The sequence below is a fragment of the Triturus cristatus genome, chromosome 4_1 (assembly GCF_964204655.1).
Source record: "Triturus cristatus chromosome 4_1, aTriCri1.1, whole genome shotgun sequence".
Classification (NCBI taxonomy): Eukaryota; Metazoa; Chordata; class Amphibia; order Caudata; family Salamandridae; genus Triturus; species Triturus cristatus.
Window position 1 is genome coordinate 180191044 of NC_140585.1, and position 24154 is coordinate 180215197.

General features: G+C 43.8%; 1 protein-coding gene across 1 annotated transcript; it reads left to right on the forward strand.

The window, feature by feature from the left end:
- The first annotated feature begins 13474 nt into the window (after positions 1-13474).
- Positions 13475-14422, forward strand: LOC146853869 (olfactory receptor 5F1-like). The gene has a single exon (XM_085650427.1). The coding sequence runs from the start codon at positions 13475-13477 to the stop codon at positions 14420-14422; it is 948 nt and encodes a 315-aa protein (XP_085506553.1).
- The last annotated feature ends 9732 nt before the right edge of the window (positions 14423-24154 follow it).

The window sequence follows — 24154 nt, forward strand, 5'->3', positions numbered from 1 at the left end:
TTCCACTGGCACATGGGAGGGTCCACACTGGAGACAGCAGAAGAGTACAGGTACCTGGGGGTAATCTTTGACAGAAAGGGCTCATTCAACCATCAAAAGCAAGCAATAAAACGGAGAGGCATTAGCGTAGGGATCGCACTAAGGAACCTCAAAACAAAAACGGCCGGCCGAAGCTTCACACCTCTGCTTCAAGTGCTACAGGCAAAATTAACACCGGCCCTGACCTACGGAAGCGAATGCCTCCGAGGAAGGGACGCCCAGCAACTGAACAGCACAATAGCGAAGGCCATGAGAATAATCTTCAGTCTGCCCAACCACACCTCCCAGGCACAAATTAGGCTGGAATTTGGCCTGAGAAATCAAACTCTAGAGCGAATGGGTGCCTATGCCAAAAGCTGGCACAAGATACAGAGAGAGGAATCCACAAGCTTAAATTACCACCTATGGAAAGAGATGGAAAGTAAGAGCAAGAGCGCGGCTGCGATACACCTTAACCACTCCCTAAATTCCTTGAGTCTTCAAGAAGCCTGGACGAGTAGCGGATCTCATAACATCTTCAAACAATCAGTCAACAAATTAGTTAGATCCACATCATTAATCGAGGACAAAGCAAGCCTAGCAACCCGTGCCCATGGCTGGACAGTTATCCAAAGCTACTCAACCAGCCTCTGTCAAACCTATCTAGGAGTCGGGTTTACCAGGCGCACAAAGGAGAAGTTCCTACGTTTACGGCTGGTCCAACTTCCTGTGAAAAACCATTTCCCCCCATGGAAAAGACCCAAAAAAAGCATCAACTGTCGGATTTGTGGGAACTCAAAGGAAGACATCTTGCACTTACTATGTACCTGCAAAGGTCTGGACGCGGAGCGCAGATCCCTTCTAAAAAAGCACTTCAACAGGCTGGGCATTAGAACTCGCCGGCAGGCAGTAAAGGCCTGCTTGGACGGAACGAACATCCAATTTGCATGCCATGTTGTCAAATTCTTGGACAAAGCAGAAAAGAAACAAGAATGACAGAGGGTGGAAACTGGTCGACACCAACTAACGAAGTAAAACCCAAAAACCGATAAGGAACTATTTCACTTGACATGGATAATGGCTTGACTTCCGAATGGTAAAAACAGGCCACAACAACACTCCAGGGGACTGTCACGATCCAACAGACCCAGTAACAAAATACCACAGCTTGGCCAACATCCAGGCGTAAATCAAACAGACAGTCCTTCTTTCTTTGTAATCATTTTAATTACTTTTTTTCTTCTAATCACTCGAAACTAATTTTGCTGTATATACACATTTCTCATTTTCTTTTTTTAAACATCAACTGTATTTAATCCATGGTTTTTATATGTTAATAATTGCTATGGTTTTAATTAACTGAGCAATAAAGACTTCTTCTTCTTCTATATCAGAGGGGAATTCTTCAGTCAAATCTCCATTTCTACTATAGCATACTGAGGCTGAGGTATGCTCATGGATCCTGCTAAGAAGGCTGATAATTGCACCATCAATCCTCATTTCAAACATTAAGGACCATAATTTAATGTGATTCACTGTGTCAAAAGCACAAGTTAGGTCCATAAAAGCTAGATGAATGCAGCCCTTTGGTGCGTTGGTGTACTTTTTGACAATTAGGATCAGATTTAGTGTTTGTTCCACAGTTCCAAGCCCTGTCTAAAATAAGAACTGAAAATGTTCAAGCACCCAGAGTTCCAATTTGGCCAAGATTACCCTGCCTAGGATTTTAACTGAAGTATCGAGCAGGGAAATTAGGCGATAGCAGTGCAGTCGAGTTGTATCCCCTTTTTAAAAATCGGGGCTATGGTAGCATGTTTCGCCAGGTCTTGAATAAAGGGCCCACTATTGCAGTCTTTAGGACATTTGTAATCAAAGGGGCCCAAAACTCCAGTACATACTTGTATAGATCAACTGGGATTCTGCCCGGACCCGGGGCTTTCTCTGGACAACTATTCTCTATGGCCAACAGTACATCATTCACCTCTATTGAATTACTTAGGGCCTGAGCTGATCTTACATCAGAGGGGGTTTTTAGGGCAGAAATTCTATTTACTATCATTGATTTAGGGAAAACAAAATCCGGAAAATAATTTACCCAGGCTTCAGCTGGGACTATAGTTTCTAATTTAGGCGTTTCATCGCCAGACATACAAATTGAGTTAACTACCTCCCAAAAAGCACGCAAATCCATTAGTGTTGAAGCAGTTTTTTGATCCTCCCAGACCTTAACCTTCAGAGACCGTTTCCTTTCTGCAAATACCTTTTTATAATCTTTCCTGGCTGTTACTATTTCAGCCTTATTCGGTCTTTTTCAGGGCAGACCATAGCGCCTTATGGGCTTCAAAGCACATCCTATTAAATCATCTTGTATTGTCAGGAGCTTTTCTGCTGCATTTAGTTAGTTTATCTGCCATGAGGCCATTTACGTTTGTAAAGGAGACTATAAAATTTTCTGGTGGGGCTGAATCTGAGAACACTGTCTCAATATCAACCTTGTTATTTGTCATAAGGTCTGTGAGGAAGGCCATCTTAATAACTTTTTCCATTTAATATTAATACCCTTTTTTCTGTTATATACTACCCTATGTTATATTTTCTTGTCCCTTTCCATGCTCACAGGTAAGCTTAGAGTTAAACAATGAGGTTGTGGTAACTCATACAACTAGCCTTAACTACACATCCCTCGTACAATTGAGCTAGATCCTCTCTAATTAAAATATGATCAATAGTAGAAGAAGATTAGGGGCCCACATATGTTGTGATCTGGGGGGAAGTATCCACATCTAGATCTTGTGCAAATTTCAGATTCTTAGTAAAGACAGCTATATTTAGTGAGTCCCCATACAGCATATGTTTAAAATGCATCAAGGGCTAATCCCTCTCGTCGCAAATGCCACACGATTCCTGAACCCTAGGGGCACAAATTCCTATATTAAAATCCCCTGCCCAAATTATTTGCATGTTCTTTATATGATTATTCTGGACTTGGGTTATGACATCCTCTAGATCATCTATGATATTTGTCATAGTTGGATCAAATACATTATAGTAAAAATTGATTAAAAGCAAATCAAATAATTTTGGCATAATAATTACAAGCAATTAAAAATATTAGGATTCACACAATTCTCTAATTCAGATATCTGTCACTGCAGCTGATATAAAAGTAACTAGACCCCCTTTTGCTCGGCCTGATTTTGATGGGAGAGCTGGTATATAATAAGAGGCATAACCAACAATGTGTAGAGAGTCCATTGACCAAGTCTCTAGGCAGCAAACAATTTGGTGTTGTTCAAGGAACATTTTCCAGTCCGGGTTATCAATCTTGGAAGGAAGTCCTGCAATGTTCCATGAAACAATACTAAGACCCTCTTGTCGATTGGGTTCAATGTTAGTAGAGTAGAGTGACGTAGGTGATACTATGCAGTAATCATTTGAGAGTGCTGACCTTCTAAGTCCAATAAATGTCAGTTTTGTGTTTCCAGGTATGATGGTGCTTCAAATCTCTTTGAAAGAGCGAGGAAATGTGTCAATCTCGGGGAGGCAACTTTGTCTGTTTTGGAGTTAGATTGCAGTAAGCTATTCACATAGCCTATCGATATACAGGCTTTTGATTGGTAAAAGAAACCTAGAGTTTGTGCTCTAATACCCTCAACATAAAGGTTATTTTTTTCGAAACTGTAAAAAAGATTTTTGACCAGGCGCGGATTCCTAAAATTAACAATCACGCAATCCCCAGGGGATGACTTTGGTGCTGGACCCACCCAATTAACTCTTCTTGAAGAGATTATTTACCTTGCTAGATCATGAGACCAGTTGGAATTTCTCTTCAGCCAGAAAGAGACGTTATACACTAGGGATCCATGAGATTCATATTGTGCCTAATAGAGCAGGGGGACATTTTCCAAATTTATTATGTAGGGAGTAGACTCCTGTGGAATATTTTGACATATATTATTTTGATTACGTTGATGGGGCCGGTGGTACCTTTGGACACCCTGTGAATAATCTCCTGTCAGTCTCGAGCTGTTTGATTATCTGATGGCAACACAGGTGGGAGTAGTGTTTCGGGCTTTGGGGGTGGTATTTGTTTGAATTATTGCCTTTGTAGATTAACATGTGCTTTGTTTACAGGCCCAGTATTCACCCCTTGAGACCTGTTGAAATTGCAGCAGTCTTCCGCAGGGCTTGTCTTCTTTAGTATGTACAGGTAGTTAACAAAAGGGGGGGAAATGATAGTGCCTATATATTGGGGTTAGCAGATCACTAGATAGTGTAGTCTCCTGTCTTCTAGAACCTCATACGTTCTCTGGATGTGCACCAGGAATGTGGAATTCAATTCCCACAAATCCACTCTTTCAAGAACTTAAAATCCCTTCTGATTGAGAAATAGAGGCTGCACTCGCCAGTATTCCATGTAAGTAGTTTCTGTATTGCACTTGCCGATTTGATAACAAATTTCCCAATGAAACTACTTTTCTCTGTCTACCGTGTGAATACAATCCTACATTCCTACAGGATAGAATAAGAGTTATGTTACGTTTTACTATAATTTTCCATTGTGGTATTCTACACTGCACTGATACCTCCAGGGGATGTATGACGTTACAACGCACACTTTTACAACGCATGCACTTACAACGCATTTTTTACAACGCATAATCCATTACAACGCATGACATTACAACGCAGGACACTACAACGCATTTTTAAAAAATACCTTTACAACGCATTACCATTACAACGCATACTACCTTTACAACACATACCATTACAACGCATAATATTAAATTACATTTAAGGTAAGTATTAGATAGTATAGGGGTAAAAATTACTATTCTAACTCCAGGGGGTGCAACAGTAGGGTAAGTGTTGGATAGTGTAGGGATAAAAATTACTATTCTAACTCCAGGGGGTGCAACAGTAGGGTAAGTGTTGGATAGTATAGGGGTAAAAATTACTATTCTAACTCCAGGGGGTGCAACAGTAGGGTAAGTGTTGGATAGTGTAGGGGTAAAAATTACTATTCTAACTCCAGGGGGTGCATCAGTAGGGTAAGTGTTGGATAGTATAGGGGTAAAAATTACTATTCTAACTCCAGGGGGTGCATCAGTAGGGTAAGTGTTGGATAGTATAGGGGTAAAAATTACCATTCTAACTCCAGGGGGTGCATCAGTAGGGTAAGTGTTGGATAGTATAGGGGTAAAAATTACTATTCTAACTCCAGGGGGTGCATCAGTAGGGTAAGTGTTGGATAGTATAGGGGTAAAAATTACTATTCTAACTCCAGGGGGTGCAACAGTAGGGTAAGTGTTGGATAGTATAGGGGTAAAATTTACTATTCTAACTCCAGGGGGTGCAACAGTAGGGTAAGTGTTGGATAGTGTAGGGGTAAAAATTACTATTCTAACTCCAGGGGGTGCATCAGTAGGGTAAGTGTTGGATAGTATAGGGGTAAAAATTACTATTCTAACTCCAGGGGGTGCATCAGTAGGGTAAGTGTTGGATAGTATAGGGGTAAAAATTACTATTCTAACTCCAGGGGGTGCATCAGTAGGGTAAGTGTTGGATAGTATAGGGGTAAAAATTACTATTCTAACTCCAGGGGGTGCATCAGTAGGGTAAGTGTTGGATAGTATAGGGGTAAAAATTACTATTCTAACTCCAGGGGGTGCATCAGTAGGGTAAGTGTTGGATAGTATAGGGGTAAAAATTACTATTCTAACTCCAGGGGGTGCATCAGTAGGGTAAGTGTTGGATAGTATAGTGCAGAGGTCTTCAATCTGTGGGGCGCGACCCCCAGGGGGGCCGTGGAGTCATGGGAAGGGGGTCGCGCTCTCCCTTTGTTAAAAGAAAACGTTCCAGACAGGGTCGTTAAAATGCCTTCCCTGGAGCGGTATTCAGGGACTCTGTCATGCTGGGAAACAGAAACCAGGCAGACAGTTAAACTCACCTTTCTGCCAGTGTACTGTTGGCCTGAAAGAAATGCAAATGTGTACAACGAGTTAATCTGCAAATCCTTTACATTTGCAGATTAACTCGTTGTGCACATTTGCATTTCTTTCAGGCCAGCAGTACACTGGCAGAAAGGTGTGTTTAACTGTCTGCCTGGCTTTGATTTCTCAGGAAAGGAGAGTGCTGTTGAAGTTCATTTATTGAATCACTTGAAACGTTTTGAGTGGTGGTGCAGAGAGTTAACTGAGCTGTGAAGTGCTTGCTTTTAATTGTCATTGTATTTAGATAGCTTTTACTATCCCTGAGAATGTGTTGAAGGGACAGTTATGTTAAAAAAAAATGCATTACATAGGGTCTAGATATTACTAACATCTATGGGCCTCATTTACAATGAAATGGTGTAGGGCAGCTCCGCAAGTATTTTTGCTGCGCTGCCCTATGCCAATTCAAAAGGGCAGGATTGGACTGCATTTATAAAATACAGTGCATTCCTTTCCTTTCTGGCTGCACACAATTTGGTGCCTAGAGCCAACGCAGGCAGCCTTGCACCGTGGTGCAAGGGTGTCTGCATTGTTTGCAGGATTGTTTTTGCCTTTCTGCGCAAAAAAAACTCATGGAGGCTTTTTCCTCTTTCTATGTGTGCCACACAAAGAAAGAGGAAACAATTGAGGAGAAATAGATATTTCTCCTCATTACGCATCTCCGGGGGCAGCGTACAGTTTTGACGCATCCTCAGGTTTACAGATGCTTGTAAATCTGGGAATTTGTCAAAACCCATGGAAAAACCCACCGCAACGCCCATGGAACGCCCCCACCCCCCTGACGCAGTGTAAGGCAACACATCAACTTGCGCAGCGTTGCCTTACACCATATGTAGGGGTCCATGAAATGCCACACAAAATGACTTTGCGTGGCCTCATAGATATGGGTCTGCGCAACCAGAGCGTCATAAAAAATTATTCAGCGCAAGGGGCTTATAAATAAGCCCCTATATTTTGAAAGCAGCCCATATATTTTGGAAGCACCATTTTATCATAAAACATTTTGCGCATTTTGTAGCAGTCTATCTTATACTGTGTGCAATGCAAGTATAAAACAAAGGCATTTCCCACTGAGTAACAATTTTTTAAAATGTATCCATTATTCATTGAAGCTGCCTGTTATTTTATATGTAGCTACCGGATGGTGAAAGACCTAAAAAATATATGTATGTTTTAAATATGATGAACGATGTTCAGCCAAATCCAGTTACATGCAGCTGTAAATGCCAAGCTGTCAGTATCCCATGAAATATAATATGCTTTTCCTCTAGTGCCGTGCAATAAAGTTGCAGACCATGCATTACAGCTATTATACCAAGGGCCACTGGAATTATGAGATTGTGAGGCCGCAGAGATTTTAGCATGATTATAGATTTGTCGCATTTGCCATATAATCCATCATCTGCCACATAATCTGCTGATTTTAACCAAAAAAACGTATTTACTCAAAAGTTAATAAAAAGCAGCAACAGGTGTTGACGCTTAGTAGAAGGCCATTTGTAGAGCTGTGCTGGTCACCTTTTTGTTGCTTATTGCTATATTTGGGTGTTAAGAGGTGCAACCACAGATTGACCGTTTCTCTGGTAAACATTTATGGTTGTCAATGATACAGAGTACCAGGTTTTAGAAATTTTTGTTGGGTCCTTATGCCTAAAAAATGTTGATGGGGGGTCTCGGCATCAAAAAGTTTGAAGACCACTGGTATAGTGTAATATTATGCGTTGTAATGGTATGCGTTGTAATGGTAGTATGCGTTGTAATGGAATGCGTTGTAAAGGTAGTTTTTAAAAATGCGTTGTAGTGTCATGCGTTGTAATGTCATGCGTTGTAATGGATTATGCGTTGTAAAAAATGCGTTGTAATGGTAGTGCGTTGTAAAAGTTGCGTAGTAAAAGTTGTTCCCCCCTCCAGGTCTTGTGCAAATAGATACATAGGGGCCTATTTCCAAGCCTCTTGCGCCACTTTTGGGTAATTTTTAACTTGGTTAAAGTGACGTACGGGTGGCCGAAGTGGCTTGTAATTAAGCCTCATAGGGGCAGATTTATGTTTGACTTGCGCCTCATTTACGCCGCAGTTGCGTCACTTTTGTGACGCAGCAGTGGCGCAAATCCTGCGCCATGGTGCGGGGTATTTACAACGTGACGCATCTGGGAGATGCGTCACGTTGTAAAGCCCTGTGCCACATGTAGGCGTTCCAGGGCAGGTGGGGGCGTTCCGGCGCAGGAACGCCTCCTAAAAGTGGCTGAGTGAAATCTACAAGATTTCACTCAGTCACTTTAGAGCCGATGCTGCGTCAAAACCCTGCGCCTGCTTGAAGCAGGCGTAAGGATTGACGCAGCATTGTGAATATTGGGCCCCCCAGAGCATTGCTGGAGCTGCGTCGCGCTTGCGACGCAACTCCAGCACTGCGTCACTTTTACGGCACAGTGCCGTTTTTGCCCCATGGTGCGCCGCATTATAAATGCGGCGCATCCATGGTGGTGGAGCTGGGGCGCACAATAACTGGCGCATCCCTGCTGATATGCAGGGATGCGTCAGTTATTATAAATATGCCCCTATGTATGTAAAGCAGGCATTTTTCTTAATGACCTTTTAACAACAATATTATTGTTCCACAATATATTCGTGGTTGACATTTTTTAAACAACCCCATTATTAGCCTCCACGATTTTCATTTTGCCTATCCTGCTAAATATTGGCAAAATCTCAAAGTCGCTGAATTAGCCTCTGGGTTGCAACCCCCTTTCAGGGATGCATTTCGGTCTATTCATGAAACAAGATGTGCACCCTTCTAATCAGGGCCGTCAAAGCGGGTAATATTTATTTTATGTGAAATCACTTTAATGAACCGCAGAAAGGTAGCGCTGGAGGTTGAAGTAGTTTGTTTACACCAGAGGTCAATGCAAGCTCATGGTACTAGGATAGCAGTGATAAATACAGGATTGCTCACGCTGAAGACACTTATCCCTCTAATAGCAGGATATATCCAACACGCAAATAACATTGTAGCAAGTCTGCACTAAACAGGTGAGGGACCTTGCACAGTCCAAAGGGCTGTCCATCCCACCGAAAGCAAGAACTCAAAACCTAACATCAATTGAACACAAATACATTAAAGTCTGGCTGCCATTTCTGCAGCAGAACGATTTGAGGCATGTGTACGTTTGTGTGAAGCTCAGAGTGACACATTATATATGGCAAGAAGTTCAAAAAGTAGATATCTCCAGGCTTGTTTTATTGTTTGAACTGATCGATGAACCTGAAGTTCCTTGCTGAAATTGTCAATAATAAGACTAAATGCGGCTGAGTCAATAGGTAACAGGGGGATTACATCAGCCGAATCCATCTATCATGGGATGGGCGTAAGGATGGCCCCATTCCCGGTTACAAAACACTTTCTACTTATTCAGAAGTCCCAGGTTTTCAAAATGATTATGAGTAATAATTTGCATAATCAGTGACATGGCAGGACATTTCATCACACAAACTTTGGCGTAGTAGGAAGTGAATTGCGATTCTCCTATTTACATGACCAGAGAATCTGGATTTCATTAAAGACACGGAGGCTAACATTATGCTTACACTTTTAATTGCGTCACCAGGACAGCCGCATACATCACAAAGGAAGTATTCCAAATAGAACATTAACAATAGTAAAAGGCATGAGCCCACAGTATTCTCCCTCTTTTAGAAGGAAACAAGAATCTGTGCAATGTCAGTGGAATTAGATTTTAGAAGGAAACAAGAAGCGGTGGAATGTCAGAGGAATGAGATTCTAGAAGGAAACAAGAAACTGTGGAATGTCAAGAGAATTAGATTTTAGAAGGAAACAAGAAGATGTGGAATGACAGGCGAATGAGATTCTAGAAGAAATCTAGAAGCTGTGGAATGTCAGCGGAATTCAATTTTAGAAGGATATAAGATTCTGTGCAATGTCAGGGGAATGAGATTTTAGAAGGAAACAAGAAGCGATGGAATGTCAGAGGAATGAGATTCTAGAAGGAAACAAGAAACTGTGTAATGTCAAAGGAATTCGATTCTGGATGGAAACAAGACGCTGTGGAATGTCAGGTGAATTCGATTCTAGAAGGAAACAAGATGATGTGGAATGTCAGGAGTATGAGATTTTAGAAGGAAACAAGAAGCTGTGGAATGTCAGGGGAATGAGAATCTAGAAAGAAACACAAAGCTGTGGAATGTCAGGGGAATTACATTTTAGAAGGAAACAAGAATCTGTGAAGTGTCGGAGGAATGGGATTCGAGAAGGAAACAAAAAGCTGTGGAATGTCCGGGGAATTAAATTTCAGAAAGAAACAAGAATCTGTTTAGTGTCAGAGAAATGGGATTTGAGATGGAAAAAAGAAGCTGTGCAATGTCAGGGGAATGCGATTTTAGAAGGAAAAAGGAATCGGTGTAATGTCAGAGGAATGAGATTCTAGAAGGAAACAAGAAGCTGTGTAATGTCAAAGGAATTCAATTTTAGAAGGATACAATATTCTGTGCAATGTCAGGGGACTGAGATTTTAGAAGGAAACAAGAAGCGATGGAATGTCAGAGGAATGAGATTCTAGAAGGAAACAAGAAGCTGTGTAATGTCAAAGGAATTCGATTCTGGATGGAAACAAGAAGCTGTGGAATGTCTGGGGAATTAAATTCTAGAAGGAAACAAGAAGCTGTGGAATGCCAGGGGAATGAGATTCTAGAAGGAAACAAGAATCTGTGGCATGTCAGACGAATAAGATTCTAAAAGGAAACAAAAAGCTGTGGAATATCGGGGGAATGAGATTCTAGGAGGAATCAAGAAGCTTTGGAATGTCAGGGGAATGAGATTTTAGAAGGAGACAAGAAGCTGTGGAATGTCAGGGGAATGAGATTCTAGAAGGAAACAAGAAGCTGTGGAATGTCTGGGGAATTAAATTCTAGAAGGAAACAAGAAGCTGTGGCATGCCAGGAGAATGAGATTCTAGAAGGAAACAAGAAGCTGTAGAATGTCAGGGGAATGAGATTTTAGAAGGAAACAAGAAGCTGGGGAATGTCAGGGGAATGAGATTCTAGAAGGAAACAAGAAGCTGTGGAATGTCAGGGGAATGAGATTCTAGAAGGAAACAAGAAGCTGTGGAATGTCAGGGGAAAGAGATTCTAGAAGGAAACAAGTAGCTGTGGAATGTCAAAGGAATGGGATTCCAGAAGAAAAGAACAAGCTGTGGAATGTCAGAGGAATGAGATCCCAGAAGGAAACAAGAATCTGTGGAATGTCAGGGGAATGAGATTCTAGAAGGAAACAAGATGCTGTGGAATGTCAGGAGAATGAGATTTTAGAAGGAAACACAAATCTGTGGTATGTCAGGGAAATGAGATTCTAGAAGGAAATAAGAATCTGTGGAATGTCCGGGGAATTAAATTTCAGAAGGAAACAACAATCTGTTTAGTGTCAGAGAAATGGGATTCGAGATGGAAACAAGAAGCTGTGCATTGTCAGGGGAATGAGATTTTAGAAGGAAACAAGAATTGGTGGCATGTCAGAGGAATGAGATTCTAGAAGGAAACAAGAAACTGTGGAAGTCAGAGGAATGAGATTCTAGAAATAAGCAAGATGCTGTGGAATGTCAGGGGAATGAGATTTTAGAAGGAAAAAAGAAGCTGTGGAATGTCACAGGAATGGGATTCTAGAAGGAAACATGAAGCTGTGGAGTGTCAGAGGAATGGGATTTCAGAAGGAAACAAGAGGCTGTGGAATGTCAGGGGAATTAGATTTTAGAAGAAAACAAGAAGCTGTTGAATGTTAGGGGAATACGATTCTAGAAGGAAACAAGAAGCTGTGGAATGTCAGGCGAATGAGTTTTTAGATGAAACAATAAGCTGGGGAATGTTAGGGGAATGAGATTCTAGAAGGAAACAAGAAGCTGTGGAAAGTCAGGGGAATGAGATAATAGAAGGAAACAAGAAGCTGTGGAATGTCAGGGGAAGAGATTCTAGAAGGAAACAAGTAGCTGTGGAGTGTCAGAGGAATGGGATTCCAGAAGGAAATGAGAAGCTGTGGAATGCAGAGGAATGAGATCCCAGAAGGAAACAAGAAGCTGTGGAATGTCAGGGGAATGAGATTCTAGAAGGAAACAAGATGCTGTGGAATGTCAGGAGAATTCAATTTTAGCAGGAAACAAGATGCTGTGGTATGTCAGGGAAATGAGATTCTAGAAGGAAATAAGAAGCTGTGGAATGTCCGGGAATTAAATTTCAGAAGGAAACAGGAATCTGTTTAGTGTCAGTGAAATGGGATGCGAGATGGAAACAAGAAGCTGTGCAATGTCACGGGAATGAGATTTTAGAAGGAAACAAGTATCGGTGGAATGTCAGAGAAATGAGATTTTAGAAGGAAACAAGAAACTGTGGAATGTCAGAGGAATGAGATTCTAGAAGGAAACAAGAATGTGGAATGTCAGGGAATGAGATTCTAAAAGGAAACAAGATGCTGTGGAATGTCAGGGGAATGAGATTCTAGAAGGAAACAAGTAGCTGTGGAATGTCAGGGGAATTACATTTTAGAAGGAAACAAGAATCTGTTTAGTGTCGGAGAAATGTGATTCGAGAAGGAAACTAGATGCTGTAGAATGTCAGGGGAATTACATTTTAGAAGGAAACAAGAAGCTGTGGAATGTCAGGGGAGTGAGAATGTAGAAAGAAACCCAAAGCTGTGGAATGTCAGGGGAATTAAATTTTAGAAGGAAACAAGAATCTGTGGAGTGTCGGGGGAATGGGATTCGAGAAGGAAACAAGAAGATGTGGAATGTCAGGGGAATGTGATTTTAGAAGGTAAAGAGAAGCTGTGGAATGTCAGGGGAATGAGATTTTAGAAGGAGACAAGAAGCTGTGGAATTTCAGACGAATAATATTTTAGAAGGAAACAAAAAGCTGTGGAATGTCAGGGGAATGAGATTCTAGGAGGAGACAAAAAGCTTTGGAATGTCATCTGAATGAGATTTTAGAAGGAGACAAGAAGCTGGGGAATGTCAGGGGAATGAGATTCTAGAAGGAAACAAGAAGCTGTGGAATGTCTGGGGAAATAAATTCTAGAAGGAAACAATATGCTGTGGAATGTCAGGGGAATGAGATTCTAGAAGGAAACAAGAAGCTGTGGAATGTCAGGGAATGAGATTTTAGAAGGAAACAAGAAGCTGGGGAATGTCAGGGGAATGAGATTCTAGAAGGAAATAAGAAGGTGTGTAATGTCTGGGAAATTGTATTCCAGAAGGTAACAAGAAGCTGTGGAATGTCAGAGGAATGAGATTCTAGAAGGAAACGAGAAGGGCAGTTAGCCACCTGGAGGAGGCAATGAGGCAGCCGTTACCTATCCTGCTTTTAATGAATCATGTACTTAATATGCTCACTGCAGATGCATTATATAAGTGTTTGCCTTATTTAATCATATACTGCTTACTCTTCAGGTCGCTACTTCAATAGAGATGAAGGGAGCAAACATGACCTCTCTGACAGAATTCATCCTCCTTGGACTCACAGAAGATGCAAAGCTTCAGATACCTCTGTTTGTCTTCTTCTTCTATGTCTATCTCATGACCGTGCTGGGGAATTTGAGTATTATAATTCTGATCAGGATCTCTCCATCTCTTCACACACCCATGTATTTTCTGCTCACAAACCTGTCTTTCATAGATCTCTGCTATTCCTCCATCATAACTCCCAATATGCTAGCCAACATTATGTCAAAGGAAAAAACGATTTCATTTCTAGCATGTGCAATGCAGATGTTTTTCTTTGTTGGCGTGGGGAGTACAGAGGTGTTTCTCTTAGCAGTGATGGCCTATGACAGGTACGTGGCTATAAGTAAACCATTGCTTTATGCCACCATTATGACCAAGCCAACTTGCACGTGCCTTATGGTGGGAGCCTATTGTGTAGCATTTCTTCATGCCCTGTTACATACTATTTGTACCTTCAGGTTGTCATTCTGTAAGTCAAATGAGATCACCCACTTCTACTGCGATGAACCACCTCTACTAAAGTTATCCTGCTCCGATACCTCGCTTAACGTGTTAATGATGGCTTTTGTGGCTGGAGGTCTTATCCTTGGATCTCTGATTTTCATTTTAGTATCTTATGCCTACATTGTCAACACCATCCTTAATATAATTTCCTCAGAAGAGAGGTGGAGGGCCTTTTCTACTTGTTCTTCTCATTTGGCATGTGTGGTCCTATTATTTGGAACTCTTGTCTTCATGTACCTCAGACCCAGCTCAAAGTATTCTATGGAGCAAGACCGCGTGGCCTCAGTGTTCTACACAATGGTGATCCCCATGTTGAACCCCTTAATCTACAGCTTGAGAAACAAGGAAGTCAAAGGTGCAGTAAGAAAGGTGATGTGCAGAGGGATTTCTAAAGACACATTCCTCTAGAAGAAAGAGGTGCTGGCTTCCCAGAAGTATCTCAGAGGTTTTAGCTAATGTGAAGGAATGAATGTTTAGGAGTGGATGCATAAGGAGGTATATTTACCTGCATCTGTTATATCATTTTTGACAATATTTTGCGCATACTACTTAAAGATATTAATTGACAACTTTTTGTATGTCCTAGAACTCTTCTTCTTTTTTTAACTGTATTTGTGATATTACAAACATCCCCACATGTTTAAATTCGTCTGCTGGACAGAATCAACAAGCAGCTTGATTGAATTTGGTTTGTGAAGTGAACCAAAATCCCCTAAACTCTCCTAAACTCTCCTGCCTGCTATCCATTGTAAATTGTATAGCGCACTACTCACCCGCAAGGGTCTCAAGGCGCTTGTACGAATACCGCTGTGGAACCCATCCTGGCTTTCCCTGTGAGGCGTCCACTCCTGGGCACCCCCAAGGTGGAGGCCAGGCATCCTTAGCATTGTGGGGGCCGTTGTGGAGATTAAGCAAGCTATTGCCCAGAGTTGCAGAGTGGGACTCCATGATTGGAATGGCACCGAGGCGAGAATTATCAGGTCCGTGGAATTTTTGAGCCCAAGACCCGCCGAGGCGGTGAATTGAACCCTGGTCCCGGGCTAGACCTCTGCATCAGGGTCTGCCGCTCTAATCATTGAGCCACACTTCTCCACTTATCCATTAGCAGCCAATCCTCCCAGTCGCAGGGACACAAGTTCCAAAATACAATAATCACAGGCTGACAGGTATGGGTCCAAATGTAAATGCTTTATGACTTTGTATTTTCTCGTTTCTGGTATGAAACCCTTTAAACTGGCCCTAAATTGCCACTTCTTTGAAATCTGTACGAGTTTTGGTTTCAACAATCTGCAATGTTGTGGGCGATTCGGCGTAATATATGGATATGATGGTTATCTTTGACAAAACCGCATTTCAAAGTGTAAATATTGACTCGTGACCTGTGAGTGCAAGCACCAAATAAGGAACAATTCATGGTAAGTGAAGTCATAGGTGCACTGTTTACTACCTTGTTGTATCTTCAGCTTTGATTTACTAATACATTTCACATACAACAGTCACAGAGTAAAACCTTGAAATAATGTTTCAACTAATAGGATGTTTTGTATTTTTTTCCATCACCCCCATACCAGATCTCTGTCTGTCTCCAATCCCATTGTTTCGGCACTGTAAACCTCTTTCCAGTTGTCTCTTTTCGGCATCTGTGCTGTGCATTACTTGAATATGTTATGCGCATTTGTTTTAAGATCACAGATTAGTGTTTTTGCAAACACTTTGTGCATTGAAATACAATTATTTACATTATTCTGCAAACGTTATTTGACTGAATAGAGCTGCATATATATATTTCAGCATTGTGAAATATACAGCTTCATGAGGAAACCTGTTTACCTCTTATTTCAGGACATAGAGCCTAATTTAGAGTTTGACGGAAGGGATACTACGTCACAAACTGGGCGGATGTCGCGTCTGCCCTATTACAAGTGCCTTGGATATAACGCACTTGTAATATGGTGAAACAACTTAAGACTCACCTTTCATATAATGACTTACACATTAGTCGAATGTGTTTCTTAGTTGGTTCCTTCTATCAGTGCTGGGAGGCCCGTTTTATGATAGCTGTTGCGCTTTACAAGACTTGTTAACATAACATAACAACCGGAATATCCTTCATATTTCTTACGAAGTATCCCGTCTGCCAAACTCTAAATGAGACCCATAGTGTGCTTTTCATCAGTCAATAGCACCAGGGGCGGCTCCTCCGCTATGGCGCAGGAGCGTCACCCATTGCTTTTAAGCAGTGAGAAACATAAAATGGCAATAACTTAGAGTTATTGTCATTTCATGTGGTGTGTCATGCTGCTTTGTGACAGGTGGGAGGGCGGGGCTGCTCTGCAAGAGAGGAGTGGTTTGCCCACTCCTGACTGTGCAACAACTGTTTTGTCGGCCCTCTCAGTCCACCCAACCAGTCATGCACACTTCCCCCTTCTCCATTCAGGCTGCACTGCAGCCTGCATGGAGAACATGCCCACCCCTCCAGCCCCTGGCTCAGACCATTCACAATACTGCATTGCAGCGTTGTGATTGGTCAGGGGAGGGGGCCTGGCTGCCTGCGTCCTGTTCCTGTCCGAGACATGTGAGCAGGAGCAGAGAAGACTTGGGACACTGCTCGAGGTAAGACTTTTTAAAAATTCTGACCACCCCGAGCGATCCACCTGTGACCGCTCCCACCAACACCCCGCCTCAAGCGAGCCATGACGGCCGCGACTGAATAGCACTCAAGTCAGTTTCACCCTGTTGGCAAGCCATTTGCTATCTAAAGTAATTGTAAAAAATCTATGCATTTAGCTAAGAGTCCTGCCTTATCAAAGCCCTTCATACGCCATGCAGTGTTGAAACACATCGAGGCCCATTGCAAATAATTTTAAATCTTGAGTATAAATTACAAGTTGTCACTGATTGTGAGCGCTTATAAAAAACTGACTGTGGGGGCAGATTTACTAAGATTTTATGCCCTGTTTGCGTCACAAAAGTGATGCAAATCAGCACAAAATATTTTTTAAAATTTATTTGCCAGGCTAAACCTGTTCAGCGATGGAAATAAAATGAAAGTCACACAAAGCCGGGCATAGCGCTGCTTTGCATTACTGAACGCTAACAGGGGTATTCCATGGATAGTGCATTAGTGTTCCCATACAACCTCCTAAGGTCTCTGATGCCAAACCCTATTTGCTTTAAAAAGTAGACAGGGTTTAGCATCAGAAAGTAGTGCACTGTTCAACCAGGCGCTATGAAGGAGAATGTTTTTTTTTTTCTCCTTTATTTTCTGACTTAGCAAGTGTGCTGCACTGTACAGTAGACATAAAATATAGAAAAATGTTTTAAATTAGTCCACGCATAGTATTTTGTTCTGGAAGGTTATCCTTCCAGTTCAAAACCTATGCTTGACCTTTGCACTGGGGCGGAGAGGTATGTTGTGCACACAGGAGCACATTTCTCTGCCTGTGCTATGAAGAGGGGATGAGAGTGCTGTATTTCTGTAAATTTGATGCTCTCCTTCTCTCTCTTTCTCATGCAGCGCAGTATTTGCAGCTGCTGCACTGTGCTGTGTGAGAAACTGGTCAATCTGGCCCCACATGTCATGAGTGTCTCAAAACTGAGAATTATCAAATGTATTTTTATGTCTAATGGGTTTTGCTGTTGGCTCCCAGCCAATGTAAGATTTCTCAATAAAATGTTCTTTAATTTGAACACATTAATAACATGTTGCAGTTAGGGGGAAAGTATTGTAGTGTGCAGTGTATAAGGTGCTCTGGTTCGATACATATATTTAACCCTACATTGGCAGCGAACGTTAAATACACCTGTTAACTGCCGCTAGATCATTGGTACTCACAAATGTTTTTCCAGCGGCCACAAGTCTCGTCCGTGGTAAGACCAAGAGTCAAATTGATGCAGGCAGGGTGAAATGTACACCAGCAGGGTGGGGTGTGGTTAGGGGCATGTAAAGTAGGCATAAGGGGAATGAGGCATGTACATTGTGTGGGCTGTGAGTTATGGAGTTATTTTGAAGGATTAATTTCACACTGTCCTCTAAATTAATCCCCTAGTTTCCAGGAGAGTCACTGATTTTACGATATTGTATTATGCTTACAGATTACATGTGATTCAGCACCTTTGTCTGGGGCTGAAGCTATGTCATCTATTATCAAAATCAACAACAAATTCTCCTTCCCTGGTCTGCTCCTTCATAGACCACCTGGACCTAAAGCCCAGTTTAAACAAGGCCTACTTTCTTTGCAGGAGTCCTGTTTAGACACTTCCTCTTTCCCTATTTTAGGTTATTTTAATTTTAATTTATAGTTTTTTACAAATCTCTCGACCAGGGCACTACTCGATAATTTGGAAGGCTTTGGCCTGTGCCAGATAGTGGAAGGCCCCACACATAAAGTGCTCCACACTCTGGATGGCATCTTCACCAATCTTGCCACTATTGAAATTGACAAGATCTTGCCACTTACATGCACAGACCATAGGGCAATATTCTTTAGTTCATCTGCCTTTCAGATTCCATCCCCCGGTAAATCGCCTACCACCAGCTACCACTCGTTCCTGGCGGAGCATCTATTCTGACACCCTAAATAATCTCTTGTAACAAAGTACCACTGCTTACAGGTGATTCTAACCGGGATGCAGCCAGCTATGACTATTGGATTAGATCCACCATTAATCAAGGGGCTCCCATAAAATTGATCAGCCAGCGTACGTATAAACCTACCTCCCCCTGGTACTCTATAGAGTTAAAAATTCTCAAATTCAAATGTAGACGCGTAAAACGCATATGGAGGTCAGACTATAGTGTAGAGGTAAAAACAAATACAATCAGGCTCTTGCAGAATATAAAGTTGCTATTATTAGGGCAAAGAAGGAATTTTACACTACCAAAATTGAAATGTCAAAGAACTCCACCAAAGAGCTCTTTAAGATGGTTTCTCTAATATCCAAACTCCAATAGGGAAATCAGTTTAGCCCTGATCAGACCTTATGTGATAAAATGGCGTCTTTTTTTCAAACCAAAATTCAATCTATTTATAGGTAATTAGAGGGGACAGGTCCTGCCCCCCCAAACGTCACCTCTGCTTGGACTGGAGGAAGGGTCAGCAATTATTAACCATTTGGCCAGTTTCTCACCAATTACGGTGGACTCAGTAAATGACCTATTACTGACCATTAGGTCAGGCTCCCCAGATGATCCATGTCCCCCAGACACTATTCATGGTGTCTCGAATCTAGTAAATTATACTCTTGCCCCTCTATTAATACTGTCATAAAGTCAGGGGACTTTCCATTGTCTTGAAGGAAGGCCTGTATCATACAGATCCTAAAGAATCCCACCCTGCACCCCTATGATGTTACCAGCTACCGTCCCATTTCCTGCCTGCATTTGGTGGCCAAGGTTTTGGAGAAAGCCCTAAATAAAGAATTAAACAACTACTTGGACTTCAATAACCTACTTGACAGTACTCAACATTGCTTTCGAACCAAACTTTCTACTGAGTCCGCATTAGTCATGGCCACGGAGGAACTCAGATGGCAAATTGATAGAGGTGGCAGGGCGGTCCTCATCCTGTTGGACATGTCAGCTGCATTTGAAATGGTGAGTCATTCCGTTCTCACGCAGTGGTTGTGGGCAATAGGGATCCAGGACTCTGCGCTGGCCCTCCTCACTTCCTTCCTGACAGGGAGAGAACCTAGGGTCTGCTAGGATAACCTTTAGTCAGACAAATTCCACAGCAGTTTCCGCCCTGACAAGTACTTCCTACGCACCGGACGGGTCGCTACATACGGCACGTCACAGCATCCGGAAAACGAGCATATCAGCTACGATTCGCGCCACAACTCAATCCATGGCTACGAGACGGACCAGCTTGCAGCTGGTATGAGACGGAGCAACAAGCAGCGTGTACAACATGAACACATCATGAATCCCATCGCGCAAGTCATACCAGTACTCTACATCTATGACCGGATCAGGAACCAACGCCGACGGCGCAGACGGTAAGTCAGACACCTACCACACAAACAAACGACATTTACCTGCAAAATGGTACACACGCACAGGGTATCCACATCCTGGGCACTAACAACAGCCCACCATAGGGGTTGCATGGCCAGCACCACTACCACCCCCACCCATAGGGCTTATGTTGCCCATCATCCCTGCCACCCCCACTCATAGGGGACCTGTTGCCCATCACCCCTGCCACCCCCACTCATAGGGGACCTGTTGCCCATCACCCCTGCCACCCCCACTCATAGGTCTTATGTTGCCCATCACTCCTGCCACCCCACTCATTGGGGACCTGTTGCCCATCACCCCTGCCACCCCCACTCATAGGGGACCTGTTGCCCATCACTACTGCCACCCCCACTCATAGGGGACCTGTTGCCCATCCCCCCTGCCACCCCCACTCATAGGGCTTATGTTGCCCATCACCCCTGCCACCCCCACAGTTAGCTCTTATGTTGCCCATCACCCCTGCCACCCCCACTCATAGGGGACCTGTTGCCCATCACACCTGCCACCCCACTCATAGGGGACCTGTTGGCCATCAAACCTGCCACCCCCACTCATAGGGGACCTGTTGCCCATCACCCCTGCCACACCCACTCATAGGGCTTATGTTGCCCATCACTACAGCCACCCCCACTCATAGGGGACCTGTTGCCCATCCCCCCTGCCACCCCCACTCATAGGGCTTATGTTGCCCTTCACCCCTGCCACCCCCACATATAGCTCTTATGTTGCCCATCACCCCTGCCACCCCCACTCATAAGGGACCTGTTGCCCATCACGCCTGCCACCCCACTCATAGGGGACCTGTTGCCCATCACCCCTGCCACCCCCACTCATAGGGGACCTGTTGCCCATCACTACTGCCACCCCCACCCATAGGGGACCTGTTGCCCATCACCCCTGCCACCCCCACTCATAGGATGGGTGATGCGCCACACATCCATTATGCTCCAACATTAGGTATGTCAGCAAAATATATCTCCCCTAACATCATGACAACAGTGTGTAGTCTGTGAAAAATGCCCACAACAGTGAGTATGACTTCGAACATACAATGTAACTGACAGCACATGTGTGACCAACAAATTAGTGTGCCCTACACAAGGCAAGCATCACTATAGCACTTTGTCAATGTAAAAAGAACACCCCCTCACTGTGTAGAACAAAAGTTAAGTGTGGGGTTCCAAACTGCAGCAAATGTCGAGCATTGTGGTGATGGGGTCTAAAACCCCCGTCATCACAGTGACCAAAAGGTAAGTGTCATCATGGTCAAAGCTGCAAAATAACAAACAGCATGTATGATTCCCAGTCCCAACACATCAAACACTCCTGGGGCAAATTAGTGGTTGTGTCCCATACCCACAGAGATGTGGTGAAGCTAACAGTGACAGAAGAGCAGAAGTGACCATCACAAAGCATACACACATCTCGAAAATAGACACACTAATCAAAACAACCTGTGGAGACTGTAGGTGTCAGGTCACAAACTCCCATTCCATGCCAGCAATGGCACCGAACAACCAGGATGAATGTGCACAATGAGGTGATATGGCTCACAGGGACAGCAGGGCAAATCACAGAAACAGCATCCAGACAATGGCCCACAACAGCAATACCAATGCACTGATGCAGATGCACTAACACAAACAGGCAACATCACACTGCACATCTGACACAACATGTGTGTGAGTGTGTCTCAGTATCCCCAGGCAACTACACAACACATGAGGGGGGCTGAACCACAGTGACACAGATGTGGACACAGTGCCATACAAAAGTAAACCATCATTGGGACCCCCTTAGTGGGCAATCGGGCATTGTGAGATGAGCGGGAGCACAACAGACACATGTGACACAAGCTGGAATGAACACCAATTAACACAGCAAGAGACTGACACACAACAGCACTACCCCCAGGGACCAGACAGTGGGGTGACACAAGCATGCATGACACCTCCACTGTGACGACAAAGGTAGATGTCATACAAACTGGGAAACCCAGACATGTGTCCTGTGCCACAAACGTACATCACACATACACAAACACAAATCACTCAGCATGGCCCGTCATCCATGGACAAACGGGAGCTAGGGGCCCATCCATACAATCATTTACATCAGTCCACCACACACCCTGAACTGCAACAATGTGCATCTGTGAAGCACACATGGACAGGTGAAATTGCACAGGCACCCATGACAAACACATTAATGTTGGGAGGAACTAAGGTGCACAGACTCATTACACAAGGACAGTTTACAACCATGGTGAATGACAGACATACTGCACAGTATGCGGTACATGCCCATGACGTCAAAGCTCACGTAACCTTCAGAATACCTGCCACAGTCCCAGGGCAATGCAGAACCCAAGGAGAACCACAAGACACACATGCTGACACCTGCAAACATTGCAGCCCTGAATCCCACAAGTGGGAGCAGTCACACACACATACACATGTCCCAATCACTGAAAGGTACCACCTAGGGACAACTACATGATATTGCAAAAAAAGAAGTGCCTTGGGAACCCCTGACTGTGTCCCATCTGCGTCTCACAACATCATCACCACTCAGAACTGAGAAATCCCAATGATGAAACACCAATTAACAGTAGTGTGTCATGCACTCACACATCTGGTAGCCCATGGCAAAGTTGTGGGATGAACGCAGTACCACTCAGCAAGCATCAAAAACAGGAACATATCAAGGGAACACTGCCTGTGTATGAAAAGGGATGAGGACACACACACACATGCTCATACAACACACACCATGGGCCCAGGCCATGTCACGGGACAACACACTTACTTGAGGGGACCCAACTCCTGTGAAAGCCCAGCTGTGCGAAACAATGTCACAGCATGTCTCAGTCATGTCAGCAGAACACTTGGTCAGTCAGCCGTCAGTTACCACACAATGAAGGCTCTGGTCACAACAGCCTGGGTACGGGAGTCCCCCCTAAGTCATTTGCACATACTCAAAACATCTGTACAGCAAGTTGCACAGAGGACCCCTTGCTCCTAAACCAATGATGCCCACACCTGTAGGTCCAGTGGTGATGCACACAACGTCTGTGAAATAGACAAATTGGACAATGGGAAGCACATCATATGTGCATGGGTGCAAGCCAGAGATGTGAACATGCAAATGAAATGTTCACAGAGATGTCCACAAATAGTTGATCATGACACACCCAGGTAGCTGCAACGGATGACATGGATACCGACCAGAATAGGGTACATATCTCATGGACCACATGGAGTACCTCACATCAACACCTCGATATTCAACATTGGAAACCAAGGATTACAGGTGCAAGGGCATGTTAAACATCATCAGCCTAATGTACAGCTAAATCAAGTTCACAGGGATAAAGAAAAAAGCTTTATTCAGCATATTAAAAGTTAATCGTCCGTTCAAACAAAAGTCCAATGGCCAATCCATTATCAAATGCCAAGGAGTGAACTAGAGTGACAACTGTCACACGTTGCTTGTCTGCACTGCTAAGGACAGGGGACATCCCTTCGGAGGGGCATACATGGAGGCAGACCAGGCACCGCAGGGACAGGATCAGGGCACAGCAGTGAAGAAGTGGTGGATGCAGGAGAGACACCTGCAACTGCAGTGGAGCTGACTGAAGTGGTGGGTGCAGTCAAAACTGTGGGGCACTAGTCAGATGGGGTGGGTGCCGGCACAACTTCAGTGGGCAGGTCAGCTGGAGTGGATTGGGTCCCCACTGCAGTGCCAAAGTCAGACGGGGTGATTGTGGACTCCACTGCAGTGCCTAAATCCATGTGAGCGTAATGGGGTGCAGGTGAGGTCAGCACTACAGCGGGAGGACACGGTCCCCACATCAGTGCCACTAACAGTCTGACCAGGTGTGGAGGAGCAAGTGGTAGGGGGGAGGGCCTCAGCATTTTGGAGATGGTGTATCTGTGGGTGGGGAACCTGGGGCAGGGAGTGGCGGGGAGGCAGTGGCGTCTTGCTCTTCCGGCTCCGGGGGACTTGCGGGTGGGGGTCTCAGTCTGTCTGCGCCTGGGGGAAGGTGTCCGGGTGTGAGGGGCACTCCCCTCTGTGTGTGGGGACTTCCTCTTCCCCTTGTAAGCTGGATCTCCTGGGTC